General features: G+C 37.6%; 2 protein-coding genes across 3 annotated transcripts in view; one reads left to right on the plus strand and one right to left on the minus strand.

Moving 5' to 3' along the window:
* Positions 1-1,448: 1,448 nt before the first annotated feature.
* Positions 1,449-20,456, minus strand: part of LOC127624183 (uncharacterized) — a 30,989-nt gene continuing 11,981 nt past the window's right edge. Inside the window, exons 5-15 of the mRNA XM_052098890.1 lie at positions 8,325-8,441; positions 7,913-8,006; positions 7,723-7,817; positions 7,154-7,323; positions 4,897-5,033; positions 3,730-3,776; positions 3,410-3,611; positions 3,041-3,196; positions 2,680-2,794; positions 2,324-2,498; positions 1,449-2,055 (exon numbers count right to left, since the gene is read on the minus strand). Coding sequence (XP_051954850.1) covers positions 2,018-2,055; positions 2,324-2,498; positions 2,680-2,794; positions 3,041-3,196; positions 3,410-3,611; positions 3,730-3,776; positions 4,897-5,033; positions 7,154-7,323; positions 7,723-7,817; positions 7,913-8,006; positions 8,325-8,441 — 1,346 coding nt within the window. The 3' untranslated portion in view covers positions 1,449-2,017. The remainder of the gene's footprint in view (positions 2,056-2,323; positions 2,499-2,679; positions 2,795-3,040; positions 3,197-3,409; positions 3,612-3,729; positions 3,777-4,896; positions 5,034-7,153; positions 7,324-7,722; positions 7,818-7,912; positions 8,007-8,324; positions 8,442-20,456) is intronic.
* The window catches only part of LOC127624184 (lysophospholipid acyltransferase 2-like), an 81,770-nt gene continuing 69,848 nt past the window's right edge, over positions 8,535-20,456 (plus strand). For both annotated transcript variants that reach the window (XM_052098891.1, XM_052098892.1), the window contains exon 1: positions 8,535-9,044. In XM_052098891.1, coding sequence (XP_051954851.1) covers positions 8,886-9,044 — 159 coding nt within the window. In that variant the 5' untranslated portion in view covers positions 8,535-8,885. The remainder of the gene's footprint in view (positions 9,045-20,456) is intronic.

The following is a 20,456-nucleotide window of genomic DNA, read 5'->3' on the forward strand; positions in this document are numbered from 1 at the left end:
TTCCCCAAAACAGATATTTACATTTCAGGTTCTTACCAAAACAAATAGTATGCCATTCCAAGACTTGGAATATGATTTAGGAATAGCATAGACTACTTTTATGATACTTTTGAGTAACTTTTTTAAAATGACGCACAAGTGTTAAAAAAAAAGGACCCAGAGGTCCTTAGAGGACAAAAAAGTCTGCATCAAAAAACTGCCATAATAATATAATATATTATAATTTTCCACTTTCAATTAGTTGATTATTTTAACCAATATTAGTCCTGATTATAACTACCAAATATGTATTAATTTTCAGGATTTTAACCCTTTGAATGCCAGTTCGTTTACATAATGCCACTGTTGTTTTTTTAAACACACACACACACACTTCTCAATCTACACTCAGTTTTAGCTGCATCATTTTTTCAAATGGCCTGCAGTGCTCTATAATACAGCAAACAGAAAATAGGAAAAAAGCATGTATTTGCTCCATAGGCTAAACATTAGAAAAATTGTCATTTGGTGGAAAACATAAAAAACTAATAAAAATTTTGAAGCCAGGGCTCCAGGATGAAAGCATAATATCATAGAATTCATGATTTTATGCTTTAAATGGCACTGGCATCAAATAACGCTATTTTAATGGGTTTCAATGGGGACATTTTTGTCCTGAAGGTCCGGAGTGTAACTATTTTGTGTACACAGTGTATTATAGGAACTGATGTTGAAATATCAAAATTCACTCAAAAATACACACCTCTGGCAAAAATGTAATGACGTTGACATTAACAACCAAAATGTTTGATGAAAAAGGCAAAAATGTCCCAAAGGTCACACAAGGCTTAAACTTTAGAGGCACTGTCCACTGCCCTTGCCATATAAAGATGGCCAACAAAATTCATAAAAATTCCCCTTTTGGGCATAAACACAAAAAATTGGGTTCTGGCTAGTGTCATGACAAGCAGACGGGTTATTCTTAGGTGACGGAAGTTGGCTAGAGCACCCTCATTTCGAAAGCGATCGGCAGGGTGACAGCATTTGAGGAAATGTCATGTAGAAGGCTGGGCAACCTGGGTCTAGTTAATAAAAAAAATGGGGCAGCTATTTAGCCTTCTTAGAAAACTCTCGGGGAGGGGCAGTGGAGAATGATGTATAGTTTTAAATGTGTGTCTACAACCTTATTGTTTTTTGGAAGTATACTTCTTATTTGCGTGTTGTCAATTTAACTTTTGACCACTGGGGTGCATGTTTACGTCGGGTGGGTAAGGGTTTTAATTGTACATCATTTGAATCCACATTTTGTGTCATATTTAAGTTTTTGTTTGGAATCAATAATAAAAAAATAAAAATCATGCAGGTTTGGAAATATATTAGGGTGAGTAAATTCACAATTTTTGGGAGAACTATTCCTTTAATAACCCATTCCCTCCTTAAATAAGGACATTTCCATACTAAAACATAATGATCAAACACTGCAAGTATTTCATCCATATCTGACCATCACAGTCATTATTTTATTCACTACAATGTAGTCCAAGAAAGAATTTTCCATTTTCAAAATCATCCTACAAGTTTAGATGGGTTAACATAATGCTTATATAAAAATACTCTCAACTGTTCAAAAAAAAACATGTATTTACAAACCAAAATTCTGCACAATAGATGTCTTAAAGGAATAATCTGGGTTCAACACACGTTAAGATCAACCGACAGCATTTGTGGCATAATATTGATTACCAAAAAATAATACAAAAATTAAAATTTTAACTAGTCCCTCCTTTTCTTAATTTTTTTTTAAATCAAAAAGCAAAAAATTGAATAGGTAGAAATGTGATGCTCATAATTGTATCAGTTAAGTGGTCATTAACATTATTCCACAAATGCTGTCGATTGAGCTCAACTTGTATTGAACCCGGAATATTCCTTTCAACTTAAAAAGCCTAGGAGATTGAGTGTGTGTGCACAATGGTCTCTCCAACAATGTCTGTTCTCCAAGAAACAAAAGGCTCCACTTTTATAGTTTCTATGGTCCTTATGCACTCTGTACAGCTGCTACAGTGCTTGAAACATCTGTTAAAAAAAATCAAAAAGGTTAATATAGAGTAAAAAAAGATTTGTACTATGGTCAAATGTTTTTATGACTGTTCCAACTGTCAATCAGAAATCACAATGCCTTTCTCCAAAGTTGATTATGGCAAAACAACAAAGATCCATAAATAATAAACAATGGGGTTATAATGATGCTAGTGGAAATGAGTGGACAAACATTTATCTTTTACAGATATCCCATAAAATATAATTGAACATTCTTTAATCTTTATAGTCCAAGTGAGCTAACCTGATACAAGTGGTTGTGTGCGTATCCGGCTCTCCTCTAGCGTTAGAAAGCAGACAGGCCTGGTAGGTTTTGATTCTGCTTTTGCTGAATCCACAGAATCACTTGGTCCCTCTGTCTCACAAGTATGTATATGGATGGGGCCCCTGCAACCCTTCAAGTGGATCTGGATAGAGTCCTAGAGCAGGACATACATTAGGTGCGCACACACACACACACAAGCTCATAATGTATAATACATATTATGCCCAGTTTTCTAAAAACCTCAAAAATCATCTGTCATTTAATAACAATTCTATAAACTCAAATATTAATTTCTAAAATGACTTACAGCCTTCCACCATGTCTCTCAAGCTTACCTCAGTAGGAGTGGGCACCTCTAGCTTGGTCTCGTCTGGGGCCCTGATGGCTATAACAGTCTGATCCATGAAGACTCCAATCTGACAGATGTCCTCGTATGTGACATAAGCTGAGGTACAACCACAGTTAAGGCAAAGATAACTTCTAAAAGAACATAGTCTGGAGGTATATCTGAACTACTACTTCTACATTACTGTTCAGAGATCGTGTTTGTTGTCTCAGATTAACAAATACATGTTTGCAGTAATAGAAATCATTTAATTTAAACACATCTTGAAATTCTAAGCCCCAGATATCATACATATTCGTTGATATAACACTAACGGTATAAAGAAAGAATTTTGAAATATGAGAGGATATTCAGCATTGTCTTTGAGGTCGGTCAGGGAAAAGAGCTGATGGGCGCAGTCTTTGATGAGACAGTCAAGGGCCTCCTCGGTAGACTTTAGATGAAGAAGGTCAGCTTTTGTCTTGGTAGTCCACTGGCTTCCAAAGCAGCTGACTGGTGATGAACTCCTTGGAAATGAAAACATATTTCAGAATTGCACAACATTGAGACAATCAAACCACTAATGCAGAGTGATCATAAAGCCCAACATTTTGGGACAAAGCATCGTTGAAACTGATCAAATCTCAATAAGTCCTGTAAGGTTTTTGTGGTCCTGAATTGTGATCTTAGATGTGCACCATGCAGCCAAGCCAACAGTCATCATTTTGACCTAAACTTACACCCATTGGATCTTGTTCTTGGATGTCTTTCTGATGAGATGGATGCCATTTAGCACATTGGTGATGTCATAGACCCGCCTCTTTCGTGAGCCCAGTTTATGCGAAGCCTCATTGAGGTCAAGGATTCCATTCGGCGCTGTGAGAAGTAACTGCATGAAGCGTTTGGTCAGCTGCCCAAGAGCTACATCAGAGCGAGTATAGACTGGAAACGAAAAGGAGACAGAAGCACGGTGCCATATCAACTTTGGTGAACGGGCTATATTGTATGTAACCGATTCAAACTTTCAGTGCATCATCAGAAAATAATCAGAAACTCATACCTCGTTTTGTGGATGCACCTTTTATTTGCTTGAACTTGATGTTATTTCTAGTTAAAGCAAAAAAGAGAAAGCAGTTGAATGAGTGATGCATGTCAACATTTTTATCCAATTCAATACCAATTTTTAACAACAACTACAAAGTGTAGGCCGAAATTTTGACACTAGATCAGCTTTGCTTAGGGATTATGCTTTAAAAAAAAAAAAAAAGTACATAAATGTACAAAAGCTATTTTATTGTTCTAACAATAAATAATTTGCTTTCAATCTCCATTCTAACAATCTACCATTGAATCTGTTGAACAAAATTTTTAAAAGAGCCATATTAAATAGAATATAAAAAAAGATATGAAAAACATGTCAAACTTCCATTTTCACCTTTGTTTTTGCAGTTGTAAACACCCAGACTCACATTCTATGTAATGATAGAACATTACAAACATATTATGCATTTTCAATGTACTTTTATTTTCATTTATTTTGGTAGGTTTTTATTAAATATTACACCTAAAATGTTATACTTTTAGACAATACTATAAATACATTTTTAATAAACTATCCGTTTTTTTACATCAGCGTTTTCATGTTTATGACCGATATGCTGATGGTTTTTACAGGAACAGTCCACCCAAAAATGAAAATTCTCCCATCATTTGTTCACCCTCATGCATCCCAGATGTGAATGAATTTCTTCTGCAGAACACAGATGAAGATTTTTATAAGAATGTCTCAGCTCTGTTGGTCCATTCAATGCAAGTGAATGGTAACCAAAATGTGAAGCTTTAAAGTACACAAAGGCAGCATTAAAGTAATGCATTGGACTCCATGTATTCAGAAGCAATATTTTATGTATCACACCTATCATATTGCTTCTGGAGATATGGATTTATCCACTGGAGTCTTGTTGATTACTTTTATACTGTCCTTTTATGCTTTTAGAACCTTCAAATTTCTGGTCACCACTCACTTGCATTGTTTGGACCAATAGAGCAGAGATATTCTTCTACACATATTTGTCTGTGTTCTGCAGAAGAAAAAAACAAATCTGGGCATAAGGGCGAGTACATGAGAGAATTTTGAGGTGAACTATCCCTTTAATTTGGTCAATAATTGTCATCTGTGGTAAATCCTCTGTGTTGTGGTTACTGACTCAAGTTCCACAAAACTTACCTTCTGGTAAGCCATTCTCCCTTGGGTTCACTTTTCAGGCTATTTGAACCATCCTCGGCAAGACTGTGGTCTTCTTCGTCCTCTTCCTCGTCATCCTCAAAGTCTTCATCAAAATCATCTTCTGCAGCAACTCCACTCTTTAAAGACAAAAAAAAAAAAAAAAAAACAGGTTAAAGACACAGAATACTGCATAATGCTCCTCCGTCAAAACATTTTACAGCATGATTTTGAGCTAGTATAGACATAATCTCTGACGGGTCATTGAATGTCAGAGTAAATCCTCTCAACCACCTCAGCTGGGTCCGAGAACTCGTCGAGCTCATCACCCGAACTCCATTGGCCTAACGACGCCTCTAAAAGCGGCATAATGGGGATCGCCTCCGGGCTGATGCCGCTCGTTGTGATGTGGTGGGTCAGAAAATGATCCTCGCAAATCTGATGCTGATCTGTGATTTCACGGTCAGACTCCCGTAACGCGGCCAACCACACTTTGACTCGGGCCTTGTCTATGGGGAAAGAGAAAAACCTCTTGCGCGGACGGTTCGGCGGCTCTCCCGGTCGGAGATCACTGTGGTTTATGCATCCCTGCACCACACACTTCACCATCGTCGCAACACGATATCAGATTATACTGCTACATTCACACACGCATCACCGCAGTAAGCGCGAAAAACATGTCATGTGACCAAATCACATGATTATTCTGCTTCGGGTTCTCTCATTTTGGCACTTAGTGGCGCCTAGTGGATTGGATGTGTAAACGTGACGTTTCTGCTTTATTTCAGGCAGATTAACGACAAATGAATGAATGTCACTTAATTTTTGGCAGATAAAATGCTGCTTTTAGTAGTACTGACACCAGATTTATATGCTACAAGACATACTACATTTAAACCATGGTGTAGTACGTCTATATCTGCTTGCACTAGATTATTGTCTTAGTGTACTGCCAAAGAGCACATCTTTAAATGTATCGTTATGCATTTGACATGGCATTTATAAGCTATTAAGCCAAGTTAATTTTGACCCAGTTAACATGCACCCTTAAACTCAAAGGCTGAAAAGGTAGTGTGTGCGTTACGTATTGTAAATAGGTTACATATTACAAATTTCTGGGTCATTTTGTATGTATTGTATGTTAAATATTGTATTGCACTGTCTATGCTAATGGATGTATTCCGTTTTACCGCTTTTTATATATCTCCTGGTATGTGTGCCTTTTTTGTTTATTTGTTGCTTGTATCCATACTTTATGTATGTTGCAATAAAAAATAAGAAATTGAAATGAGTAAATCTTAAAATTCAACAAAATATTTTTTCAAGTGTATGGGTTAATACAGAGACTATTTAGCCTGAGATGAAGAACATGTAATACAATTAATGGTGTCCAAGGTGTGCTGAGTGACTCCAGACAGGTCTCAAAAGCAACCAAATTGGCCTGGTTGCTAGGAAGGGTAGAGTCACATGGGGTAACCTCCTTGTGGTCGCGATTAGCGTTTCTTGCTCTCAATGGGGCAAGTGGAAAGTTGTGTGTGGATCGCAGAGAGTAGCATGAGCCTCCACATGCTGGGAGTCTCCGCAGTAACATGCACAATGAGCGACATGAGAGGATTAACTGTCTCAGAAGCGGAGGCAACCGAGACCTGTTCGCCACCACCCGTATTGGAGGTAAACGCGCCACCATGAGGACCTACTAAATAGTGGGAATTAGGTATTCCAAATTGGTGAGAAAATGGTATAAAAAAATTGTATGGGAGAAATGTAGAAAAGGATGTCCCGTCTTACAGGTAAAAGAGAAACATTTGATTCTTGGCTGTGGAGGGGATGCTGTTCTCAAGACAGACATACAAAACATCACACAGCAGACTAATAATGGTGGTAAAGATGTTGGTTACTGTGGCTGTGCTACAATTAAACACTGTTGCAAGGCCTACGTGGCCGCAATTAAGTTTAAGCTTCATTAAGGTCAGGAGTAATTAATCGACTAGGGGCATAATTTGGACAGCCCAAGCAGAATGTCATTGTAACTTGAATTTAGAAAGAAGAGCTTCCAAAAATAGGACAGTGGCAGCATCAGGCAATCCGGTGAAATACTGGACATTTGACTGAATGAGAACTTTTGCTTCTGTTTCTCCAGTTGCTCATTCTCTTGTCTCAGCATATCATTCCCTACCTCAAGCACCACAAGACATTTTGAAGTACTTCTGTGCAGTTGCAATGCCAGCATCATGTAGTTGATCTGTTCCTTCATCCTCACCACTGATTGGGACCATTTGTTTCTTCCATTTAGGGGTATGGCTGAGGTGGTCAGTGAATTGGAATGTCTTCCCCTCATTCCATGCGAATCGTGATGGCCCAGCAGCTTTGCCATTGGAGAAATGCCAATTACACACCCTAGAGTTGCAGTTTGGGGTGAAGTTTTCACGCCTGTAAAATAAAGAGAAATGTATCATTACTTAAGTTCTTTATTAGTCATGTGCACAAAAATTACAGCAGTCAATAACAATGAAAATCTTAATTCTCAGGCTCCCTCCAACAATGCTCAAACGATATTTACAGGAAAGAGAAACATGCAAGTTAAAGTACAAGTATGAATCTAAGAAATGAAATAGTGCAGTTAAAATTAAATATTTATATTTTTTCTCTGGCTTTGTTTTTTTTTGGTATTTCTCTAATGCAGCCCTCACTGAGATTTTTCGTCTGCATTTGACTCATCCAGGGGCCTGTGTACTCGTATACAGATATGCAATTAGAGCAGTATGCCTGGCAGGAGCACACACACACACACACTGACAATCAATCAGTTAAGATGAAATATATTCATACCTGGACAATGATCCATGCTGCATTCTTGTTTCAGAGTTTTAGAAGAAACACATAGTTTTGCTGCCGTTATAGGTCTATCATCTCTCCTCCTTTTCCTATGGTACCCACAATAAAAACAGCAGAAATGTACAGTTATGCAAGAGAGAAAAACAAACTAAATAGAACAGAGGGGGAAATTAAATATTCTTACCTCTCCAACTTTGCTTCGGGGTTCTGGCTCGGTTTTGTGTACACAAACACAGAAGGCACAAAATCAGGACTACTAGAGTCCAATGACGCCTCACCTTCAAACAAAACACACACACGTTTGTTTACTAGCCAAATCTACCGCCAGTTTATCAAACTTTACCTGCATTTGAATATTATTCTACATCGTACAGACAAGCACTAATGTAAACGAAGATTACTAGAGTCCAATAATGCTTCATCTGCAAATAACACACACAGTTTGTTTACTAGCCAAATCCAACACCAGCTTATGAAACTAGCTGTATGTGGTCATCAAACTTCAGCTGCATTGGTAAACTACACCGTAGGCTACAGACAATCAATAATGTAAACCATGCTTTCCATTAAACTCAAGAGTACATAGATAAACTTACCTGATATAAAGTGGGCGCTGCAGACGCGAGCATTTTTTATTATGTCCTCACTCCAATCAACACGTTTAATCGCCTGCAGCCACAGGCGCCGCCGGTTCTTCTGAAACGGCCGTGATCCTGTTGGAATCCTATAAAACTTAAGCCCCTTGGTGGAATATCGATTAGTGCAACCGTGAACGCAACAACCAGACATTTTGATGCTGAGAAACCGTTTTGATACACTTTCGGAGTTGCTAACACGTTAGAGCCAGTGGGAAACAACACCACTTCCGTTGCCAAAATGCGCGCGCAACTATTTGATCACGTGGGCTGTAAAAGTGACTCTGAAGGGTCTGTAGTATTAAAAAAAACTCGTCTACATTTCAACCAATCAGTTAAGCCCACTGACCAAACGTCACGTTCCGTAATTAATATTCATGAGCCAAGCCTTCACTGTAGTAGTATTCGAAAATACATTTCGAAGGACTGTGCCGTGTGGGTGTGTTGCACTGCCGTTTTTAACCAGCAGTGGACAGCAGCAAACAGCAACGGTCACTTTCCAGCTGTGGATGTGGAAGTGTTATGTGTGTGGGATTGAATCAGGGCGACTGGGCTGCCACTGTCACACAAAGCACAGAACTCATACAACAGCGAAACATGGCTACTGAGACGATATCAGCGTGCACCGGATCCAACTTACTACAACCCATAAGCGAGATAACCAACCTTCCGTTAGACCAGGTACATGCATGTGAAAGTCCTGTTTTTTAGTGTTGTTATTTGTATGCTCTGAATTGAGAATTGGAGGCACAAAAACCCTCAAAACTGCTCTCATTGGCATCCAGGTCCTTCTGCAAATCATTGCAGGCAAGGCTTGAAAATATTTGGTAAAGACAGTGAAAACGTTGCATTTTTAATGTTCTCACGAAATTCACGATGGCTGCCTGTGCAATAGCTTCTATCATTTGGGTACATTTGAGATATGTTATTTGCATAATGACGAGCCATTCGAGGATTTGCAAATGTACACAAAGCGAAATGAATTAATATTAAAAATGGCATAGATCATCGTGTTAGCGAAGAGAAGAAATAAAAAAATATTAGTGTCAGACTTTTTTGGAAAATGACCTGATTTTGATGCGGTTTGTCTATTTAAAGATGTTTATGTGGTTATCATCTCTGTTCTCTCAACGTTACCATGTCATTTCGGACGCAGTGAGATGCCTACCTAGACAAATTATTTAGGCATCCCCAGAGGGGTTACCAGGATATCATGTTTGGGGGGGCATTTGGCTTGTTTGGGGGGGGCAACATAAACAGTTGAAAAAAATCGGCGCAAAATTAAGCTATACTATACACAATCTGTTTTAGTGCATATCTTTTTCTAAGCCAGGAACCCAGAGATAGGCACAGGACCCCTATTAGACTATAGGGCTTAAACTGGATTTTTGTTGTGTCAGACCTCACTCATCTGCTAGCGAGGGAAAAATATGCACAAAACAATCCACTTTTAAATTGTAATTCATCATCAGATGCAGAGGCGTTTCCAGCATTGAAGGACATCCGGGGCTTAGCCCAGACAATTTTATTTTCACACTAGCAACCACTTCTCTGTAGTCCAAAGCTGGTGAGAGGGTATTCTTTGAGTTTTGCTCTGGCTGGGCCTGTTTCTACAGTTCCTAAATCTTCCACTCTAGTGTTATCCTCAACATCCTCTCTCCTCCCTGAATCATCTGTGATGCAAAAGAACAGATACAGCACATAACGTATTGCAAATCAGCTTCAAACAACTAATTCATCAAGTGCTACATATGTCAAATTGTAGACCAATACCATTGAAGAAAATGTATTGGGAAGAGCAGATCAGTGGGATTGCCCTAAGATCTATAATGATTCTTGAATTGTCATGTACATTAACATAAAGTCATCACAAAAGTTATATTATAGTGAGTAAAGTGAGGTAAAAAAAAATATTGAATATAAATAATTTATATTTTTTGACATAGTCAAAATGATGTATAAGATCCTAAATTAAAGCAATACATGAATGACTTTAGTCTAAGTTCATTGACACACTATGGCATCAAACTGTATATAATTCTCATCATCTCTATGAGAATAATTCATCTGTCAAAATCCTTTCATTAGGATCATTGAGATAAACAATGTTTCACTTTTAACTTTCTAAAGTAAAGTGACTGATTAATTGTTACCAGTTTCCATGCCTGATTCTGGCACAGCTGCTGCTGCTGCTCCTCAGTCTGTTGCTCATCTTTGCTACACTCTACAAAACCATTTAATCAAATCAAAGTGTATATTTCCTACAAACTAATATCACAAAACAAGTCACACATACATTTTATGTTAATGCTTATTGGTTATCCTTAGCGAAAACAACACCTGATAAACAAGAAAAGTACACTCTGAACGGGGCTCGAACCGCAGTCTCCGGCGTGAGAGGCGATTGCATTAACTCGGAGCTACCAAGCTGCATCAATCTAAACAAGGAGGTTAGAGGCTACAACTCTTGAGGTTTAGCCTACTGTGGGTGAAAGCCAGCTAGATGATGATCTTAAGACTTTAAGGACAAAAACAAATGTGAATTCTTACACACTGATTTACAAAGATCCCCAAAGCCTCATTTGCTTAATTTTTGCTGTCTTTCCTGCTAACTGCCGTTAACTCGCCACTAAGTAACGTTAGTTGATGTCAACGACTGTGCAAGCTCCTCCTCTACCTGCTGCATATTCAACAGAGAGGAAGAAACGGAGTCGCCCATAGGCTACCGACAGCAAAGGAACTTATTCTATAGGCTAGATTATGCCTATGTCTATTTTTACAGGCTGTATGCAGTATGTGCAAAGCCAAAGCACAATGAAATAAGGCAACTTATGATTTCGGGGGTTTATATAGGCTTTTGTCCGGTTTCATATTTGTCAGTCAACTCTTCAAAATACATTCGGGGCTGAAGCCCCGGCAAAATTGGCCGCCGCCGCCTCTGATCAGATGGACAGATTTTTTCCTCAAATTCTCAGGGGAGGCAGAGCTTATCCTAGGGGAGGCACTGCCTCCCCCTAGACACGCCCCTGGGCATCCCAAAAATAATGCTTCGATAAATTGGCAGTTGACTGGGCCATGGTATTGCATGTACTACACAGAGAATGACATCTTGGACAAATGCCTTGTTTTGAATATGTGTGCCCTAAGAGACATGGCAAACTAGAGTTAATTCAAACTCCATGGCCTGCTTAAATAATTTTTTTCCCCAGAAGTAGTGAAGTAGTCCTAACAGGATACTTTAACATGGTCATGACACGAGGAATAACATTTTCCTTGATCGTTTGTCATAAAGAGATCATTGTACTGTAAAAACATACTGTATGTTTCAGAACTCAAAACTTTAATGCAAAAACAGCCTTTGTTGAAACTAAGCTGTGAAAAGTGACTTGTTCTCTACTTCCTCCACATTGTGATGTCACACTGTGGTAGACATTTGCATTTGACCGCCTTGACAACAACACATCAGACATACTTTAGCTTAGTACTTCCATAGCCCCACCCAGTGAGCAGTGAGATGGCAATGAGTGAGCAGGTCAGTCAAGAGCAGAGAGCCTATCATAACAGTGGGCATTTATTGTCAAGTCTTAAAGCAGCAGCACAAAAAGACAAGCATTTATAACAAAGTCAGAATGAGTGTGAAAAATGGCAATGTTTTACAAATATATTACTTTTGTTAGTGCATTTTTAAATGAACCTCAAGAACATACTAAAATAATTATTTTCTCTGCAGTCTGCATTAAGACTAATCATGTCAAATAATTTCAGGTGAAAAATGTTTATTTTCAAACACAATTTCTACAATGTCACAGGCATCTACCACTTTAATGTTAATTTGTATGTATATTGACTTGTAAATAACTTAATACCTGTTAAGTATTGTATATAAATATTTCAAGTGAGGTCCCAAAGAAACCAAAAACCTTGGCCTAAGGTCAAGGCATTTAGTACATTAACCCTTCCATAAGTGAGATCTATTTTGGATAAGGCCATAGTATGAAAATGGATGTGCTAAATGCTTTCCCACTGAAATATTGAACCACACATTTTTTTTCTTCATAATTGTTATATTGAGCTCTTTGTTTTCAGAAGTGTGACAGGTCAAAATGCTGTGTGTAGAGGTCGGCCGATTTTTTGCATTTTTTACATAATCGCCATCGGCCAATATCCACGCATATCAAGCCGATTATTAGGCAGGCGCATCTGTTGCCAGCCTAGTGTTGTTGTGGAACACGTGTTCGACGCACACTGCCCCTAGAGTCATTTTCTAGCAGAGTGAGCAGACCTCATCCAGTGCCTAAGGAAGGAGCTAAGTTCCTTGGAGAAAACAGTAAGGGTTAAATTTGTATAACTTCTTTAGATTTAATTAAAAACTTTTGATATGTTACTGCCAACTTCAAGAAAAAACGTGACAAACGCGATAGGCGACATGACGTTCGGCTACTTTGGATATTGATAGCGTAGTTGAATTTGCATTATCACAGCAGAAGGGTTGCTATCATGTCACAATAAGTAAACAAGAATTTTGCAATTACAGACAGTGAATCTGAGACTTTTATTTGTTCTGTTTGTGTGTCTTATATTTGAGAGGGTTGTCACTCAATGCAGAGAAATAAGTAATAAAAAAGATACCAACGCACTATAGGTTATTGAAAGACTGGCTTTGGTAAGCTCGGAACGTTATCGGTTCTGCTGTCGGTACTGGAGAAATTAAGAAAATACATTCTTTATTGCTATAAAGAGAAAGTTATTTTATCTCGCCAGCCATTTCTATGTATAATAATATGAAACCATTTGTCTGTGATGCAATTTAGCTATTCGCAGTCAGAGAGAGAGAGAGAGAGAGAGAGAGAGAGAGAACTCGCTCACGCGGTGCCACAGCGAGCACAAAACGAGCCCTGCTTAATGAGTGACAGAACTAAACATTCAAACATAGCCTGGTTTAGATCTGTGATTATTAGTCTGATTTTATTTTAGATTTTGCCTTCCAAAGATGATAAAAAGAATATTTATACATAAGCCGCATTCTGTCTAGCACAACTTCCTTCCCTTCACAGCGGTGCACTGACATTTCTCCCTAAAACTCAAACTTAACGTCAGAATCAGCACGATCGGTGATTGTTGTAAAATGCTACTATTGCTAAATTGCGGGACGCGTTTAATAATAAAGAGCGCAAGAGATACCGTTCCCAAGGCGGCGCGCTCCGAAACACACCGCAAAGAGACAAGCAACGTATAGGCTACTTTGGGTTTCATGGGTCTAAACTATCAACTATACACAAAAATATGTCAAAACGACCGGCTTGGAGATTCACTTAAACACAGATTATGTCTTAAATGGACGTAGTTTTGGAAATAGTTGGGGAGAAAATATGGTGCATCAGGAGCCTATTAGATCTGAACTCGGTCTTAAAGGGGAAGCTGTCTATTAAACATGTGACGATTGAGCCATTACTGCGAATCAAACAACAAAAGGCAAAGAGAAAATCACTTACAGCTCTTGAATGAATAACTTCTGCATTAATAAGCATTAATCTATCTATGATAAACTATGCAGTGTTATTTTACAATTGATTACTTTATTAGATTTCTTTAGACCACACCTGAACAGTAATGTTAGTAGACCTTCCTGAAATTAAATCACTGTGCCTATATAACGCTTATATTTGTGTAATTATATATATATATATATATATATATATATATATATATATATATATAACAAAAAGAACCGTTAAGAACACCGTTAAAGTACCGGATCGATAAGCAGTATCGGTAAGATAGTGATACCATTAAAACCTTAACGATACCCATCCCTAGTTATGCCTGTGCTTCTCTTGGATACTCTGAATATTGGATTACGTGTCTGGATTGCCCCTTAATTAAAGCTGCATTTGGATCTCAACCTTCGTGTCTCGGAGCAGTTCGTAACACCTGCTTTGTTTATTTAATATATTTGTTATACATTATTTATACAATATGTTTTTACATTATACATTTTTAATTTTAAGTGTACAAGTGCAGATTGGTCAAGTGTTCAATAAATGTATTTGTTGAGAAATGTTGTCTATCTTAAGTAATTATTTGTGTTACATTTTATCTTTCAAATAAAAGGTTCAAATAAGAGGTTAAAAACAAGCACATATCGGCCAAAATAAATCGTACATATCGGCAGCATTTTCAAAAGATCGGCATCGGCCTGAAAAAAACAATATCGGTCGACCTCTACCTGTGTGTGTACACATTTCTGAAATGCTGCACTATATGGATAATGGAGGCATACATATTTTACATTGTTGACAAAACCTGAACATAATTAGACAAAATCTTGTGTTCTGGCAAACTTGCTACTCATTATGTTTATCGTGTAAATGAGCTTGCGATTTGCCGCAAACATTTGCCAGAAGTTTGCAGGTCTTGCGAACCTGCAGCAAAACGTTGGCAACGATGGACAATTTGCTGCTACTGGCAAACACTTCTATGGTAAACCTGTGGCAACAAAGGGTTTGCTGCAAATCTAATTTGCATGTGAAAATCAGTGGCAATTTTACCACAGGGGTTTGCCAGAACTCTCATTTGTATGGACTGTTATTCTACAGATGTGGTTTAGGGTTCAATTTCTTCACCAAAATTAGCAATTGTAACTCCTCCTAGAACTTTCAAGCTACAATCCATCCTTGCATGTTCTCGAGTTGATTGACAGGCAATGTCTGTCAACATCCGTTGACCGTTTTAGCTTTCCAATTTCTCCCATTTTAATAGAAGTGGCCCGTCTGCCAAATAGTCTCCGTTTACGCTTTTTTACGTGCATCGGATGATTAAAAATCAACTGTTTTCAATAGCCATCTTACTGACTGGCTTACTTTGACTCTCTTTAGTGTCTGTAACCATCAGTCTTCAAAACTTGAATAACTTCCAGACTCAGGCTTTGTCAAACCAACAGCAAAGTTTGTCTTGACAAACTTTACCCATCTTGTTCTGTAGTAGAATTTGACTAATGATTTACATTTTCAGTGGAATTTATGGCATATCTGACTTTGTGAAAAATGACATCTATAGCATAGCACATCTTGGTCATGGAGATTAGTGGACTGTTCAGACAACGATTATGTAAATACATGGAACTAAAACGGAACCAAATTGCTAAGAGTTGGGATTAATTTGATTGTCTAGTCTGTTGTCTATATCAACTACAGTATTGATTTAGTACAGACTAATATCGTTGGCATTGTCGGTTTTTTAGTATAGTTAACTCTTAAGGTGACGTGTCCTGTTGATGGATAATAAAAAAGCCGCTGCACACTTCATACAAAATCAAAGAACAAAGTTATTTTACTAATCTTCTGTGAGTTCTACACATAGAATGAGGCATGAAGTCAAGGATATCACATCTTAATGTTATATTAGTTGATGTTGTAGACTTGAGCATCCTAATTTTTAAATGTTCTTCTACATGCCTCCCCCAGCAGCATGGGCAGTGTCTGAATGTTTGCAAACAGTATGTCGTTGCTCAGCTGTTTCAAACTTCTTTGGCTCTGAATGAAGAGGCTCTTTACTGTGAGTGTGGTGGGGCCTTAAAGGGATAGTTCACCAAAAAATAAAAATTCTCATATAATTTACTCACCCTCATGCCACCCCAGATGTGTATGACTTTTTTCTTCTGCAGAACACAAAGAATTTTACAAGAATATTTCACCTCTGTTGGTCCATACAATGCAAGCGAATGGTGTCCAGAAATCTTAAGGTCCAAAAAGCACAAAGGCAGCATTAAAGTATTTTATATGACTCTTAATTGTAAAGTCCATGTCTTCAGAAACTATATTTATTGTTAAAAAGAACTTTGATTTGGTATTGATCTTCTTCTCACCCACACCTATCATATCGCTTCAGAAGACATGGATTTAACCCCTCAAGTCATATGGATTACTTGTATGTTGCCTTTATGTGCTTTTTGGACCTTCAGAGTTCTGGCAACCATTCCCTTGCATTGAATGGACCAATTGTACAGAATAAGATATTCAAATTAAAATCTTAATTTATGGTCCACAGAAGAAAGTCACATATCTGGGATGGCATGAGATTAAGTAAATGATGAGAATTTTCATTTTTGGGAGAACTGTCCCTTTAACTCTTGAGGTGAGAACAGACAGTAATGTGAGCAGTACTCAGCTAGCATTGCTCTCTCTCTGCCAGACACTGAACTCCCGTTACACTTGTGCCAAAGAGGGAAAATCTCTAATCCCTTTTGTGGTTATGGTGGATCTGACAACTGCCCTCTTTCCTCGGCTAAAGGAGGTCTTGTTCATTCTGTTCTGTTTTGTACACATTCTTCAAATTACAGTGTATTTCTTCTGTGTTGTAAGTAGGGATCCACCGATCCAATACCTGGATCAGCATCATCTCCGATTTAATTCAAAGCCACTTTCAGAAGACGTGCGATTGCTCTGTGATTCACAAAAGTCTGTTTAATATGTAAATATATAAAATGCACACGCAGCTCCAGCACATCCGTGAAAGGTGCTGCTTTGTTCACTCACACACCAAAATGTATCGATATCTTGACTTTGTTTACAAATTATAATATTTAAGTTGAATGGGCTCAAAAAAGTGATCTGAAGTCTTTAAAGTCCAGATACAAGTTGAAAACATTTTGCAAAAAAAAAAAAAAAAGGCTTCTTTTCTACTGATGACTTATACTGGAATTACTGTTAATTTTGCAGTATACTAGTTAATAATAAAGTGGTTTGCATTTCTTTACATATTAAAGAGTACTCCCAATTAGTTCCACACAAAAATGTAAAGATATTCTAAACTGATTATGCAGAAAAACAACACTGGTATCAGATCCAGATCGGCGGATACTGAGATTTCCGATATCGGAAAAGTGGTATTGGTGCATCCCTAGTTGTAAGGTCATGAGGTCACCAGCTTCAGTGTTTTTAATATTCAAATGAATATTCCATGTCATTCCACAGCTGTTGTTAGGTAAAATGGTCAAAGCCTGCAGCAAGAATCTGTTGAATAGTTTTTTTTAATGCTTTCCTAGAGAATTCAAGTATTTAGTGATTAAATGACAATTTAAATTGTGAACTATTCCTTTAACAACATCTCTCTGTTTGGCTGTGAAAGGTGTTTATTTATTGGGTTAAATGGACAAGTACAGAGGAAGGGGTTATTCTTACTTTGCAATGGTACAGTGTCAGACTTATAGTAGTTTGCTTAACTTAGCCCCTTTTGCCTCATTAATGCAAACCACACCAGTGCGTATTGTTGTGTGGGCCTCCAAAAACATTAGTCAGCTGTTTCATACCATGCGATCTGGGGTGCCTTAGCCTGTTTGAGTTCTGGGCTTATGCTCTTAAATCTTATAAAGTGCTGATCTCAGAGCATTACTTGCTACATGTGAAGGAAAACATGTGATCTTTTAGGGGGCCGTTCACACGAACAAGTTTTTGCATCCAATCTGAAAAATCTGCTTTTGGTCTTCCACATGGAGGCGGCAGCATCAGTGCTTTTGGCTAAATTACTCAGGAGGAGAACATTACTCCCATACATGGTGGCCTATTGATTTAAACCAATTAACCGATTTAGAGATTTTCATTGTTTGTCTAAGTACTAAACAAGCTTAAACATTAAGTAACATTGATTAAGTGTTTTGGCTTTTCACAGTGTCTCTGATTCTTTTGATCCCAAAATTGCATGATGCAAACACAATTTGGAATCATCTAGAACAGATCATTTTCCTTTGAGTAATGTGGAACAGTAGGCTCACTCAAACGAAGATGAGAATTAATTTAACAAGTCTCCTGGGGATAAGAATCCCAGTGAGAATGTGTTTTAGAGACTGCTGTTTACTCTTGTTACTCAATTTTTGCTCATGTGCTGGAATAAAACAAATCACTACATTGATATTAAAAAGATTATATAACAAATGAGCATCTTTAAATAATTATTTGTGCAAGTAAAAGTTGGCCTGATATATTCTAATAGAATTTAATTTAGCTGAAGCTCAAGCGTGGAGTTTTTAACATGTTAAAATACATTGTGCAGTTTAATATGCAGAGACAGCCCTTTACATTGCAAGTAAATCACTCACATATGCGACAAAATTTCATGCTATGCAACAGAAATATTTCTGATATTAGCCACTGGCTATTCAGTGTTCAGATTTCACTCACCAGTGATTGAGTTGTGCAGTGACAAAGCACCGAGATCCTTTTACAGAGTAAAAAGCTGGTGATTAAGAAGCTAGATACAGCCTTGTCTTTTATTGAGTGTTGTTCAATATAGGTGACGGAAGAGAAACAGCACAATCCTCTATTGAGCATAAATATGCATGGCATACACACATTTTGGGTAAAATAGTCAGTTTTGTGTCATATTAAACTTTTTTTTTTTTTTTTTATCAATACTTTTCAGTATTGAATGAATTCCAAGTATATTTTTCGCTTTGTCCGCCATCTTAGATGTATTTTTTCACCAAGCTCATCACGCATTCTGGGATCGCCTACCCATGAAGGATACATAAGATGCTACATTAAATTTGGCCAAAACGAGATATCTTAAGAGACAGCATAATTACAGCTTTAGCATCACATGGCTGATGTGGTAAAGGAGAGCCCTGCAGAATCCATCTTAATTTAATGAAAAAATTAATCTATAACTGATGTTAAGCGCAAGCTAGAAGAACTGATATTCTATCCATTCCAGTCAATTTCTATGAAAGAATTAACCAATTTTGGCCTTTGCATGCCTAAGACAATAACTTAATTCAATCTTCCTTTAACTTTGTTTTTAAGCTCTTAGAGTGATCAATCTCTTTTTTATGTAACTGTTGCATGAAGGGCTTAGTATTATTGGTGGTTATCCTTACCTGCTCAGCGCATGAGTGCACCATGTGCATTAGCAGCACAGATAAATAATTAAGTTTAGAGGAAGCACTTAGTGTTCAAGCGTGATTTTAATCATCGGCTAACTCTTCGTCATATAATTCCAATGCCATAGCCAAAGTCGGTTGTTTGGTTAGAGAGATTAATGGGTTAAGTGTAAAAGAGCAGCCACAGATGGCTCTCACTCAGATAGCATGGCCTCAGCTGTGATGGACCTCTATTTCTGTGGAGCTGGTTTGATCGGGATAAAAGGCTGGATTGGAATGTCAGAGGATGCTGGAGAGAAAATAGGAATATAAAAGTGTTCAGTTTTCACCTGTGTATCTAGTCAAAGCACATTTTGAGTCATAAGTAAAATAAATAATCTCAAGTATTCAAACATTATGATTTTAAATCCCCACCTGAATTTAAATCCACTATTGGCAAGTCATTAAGTGTGATTCACCAATGCATCAGCTTACCTTTGGTTCCAAAATCTGTGTAAGATAGTGGTCATATACTACTGCGTTGCATGACTGTTCTGAAAGGGTCACTGCAGAAAGCAGGAGAAATAAAATCTACGCTAAATGCAAATAATAAAAGGAACCAAACTATATAATTGTGCATAATTAGGATAGCAAAATTAAATAGGCTTATCAACTCATTTTCCCAATCCCAATTTATTTGTCGTTTATATCAAAGGCCTATCACCTCCATGTTATTTTGGGCAAATTCATCTACGTTGTAGAAGCTAGCTAAATTAGGTGCCATTATGGTCAGGTTGCATGATGACATTAAAACTGGGTTCACTTGCAACGAAGATAAACATGGTTTGTGCAGACCACAATGTGTTTTGTGCTGTGAATTATAGTCTGCCAAACCATTTAAATAAAAAAAATCTCAAGCGTGGAATTTTTCAGTGTTAAAATACTTTCTACTATCCCAGTTTTATATACAGAGACAACCGTAAATATGCCACTAATTGGTTGAGTTCCCCGAAAAGGTTAAAAACCTTGCTCTGTTTGAGCACCTCGAACTGCCAGAAACATTGGCTCAGCTAATAGTGGTAATATTTTTTTAAACATCTGAGGCATTTCTCATTCTATTATTGTCCTAGTTATATTAAGGCATCAAATATGAGGTGATTGGTCAGTTTGTGCCGACCTCAATGTGTTTTGTGCTGTGAATTACTGGCTGCCAAATCATGGCTTTCACCTAAATTATTCAA

This window comes from Xyrauchen texanus, chromosome 30, assembly GCF_025860055.1.
Source record: "Xyrauchen texanus isolate HMW12.3.18 chromosome 30, RBS_HiC_50CHRs, whole genome shotgun sequence".
NCBI classification, from domain to species: Eukaryota; Metazoa; Chordata; class Actinopteri; order Cypriniformes; family Catostomidae; genus Xyrauchen; species Xyrauchen texanus.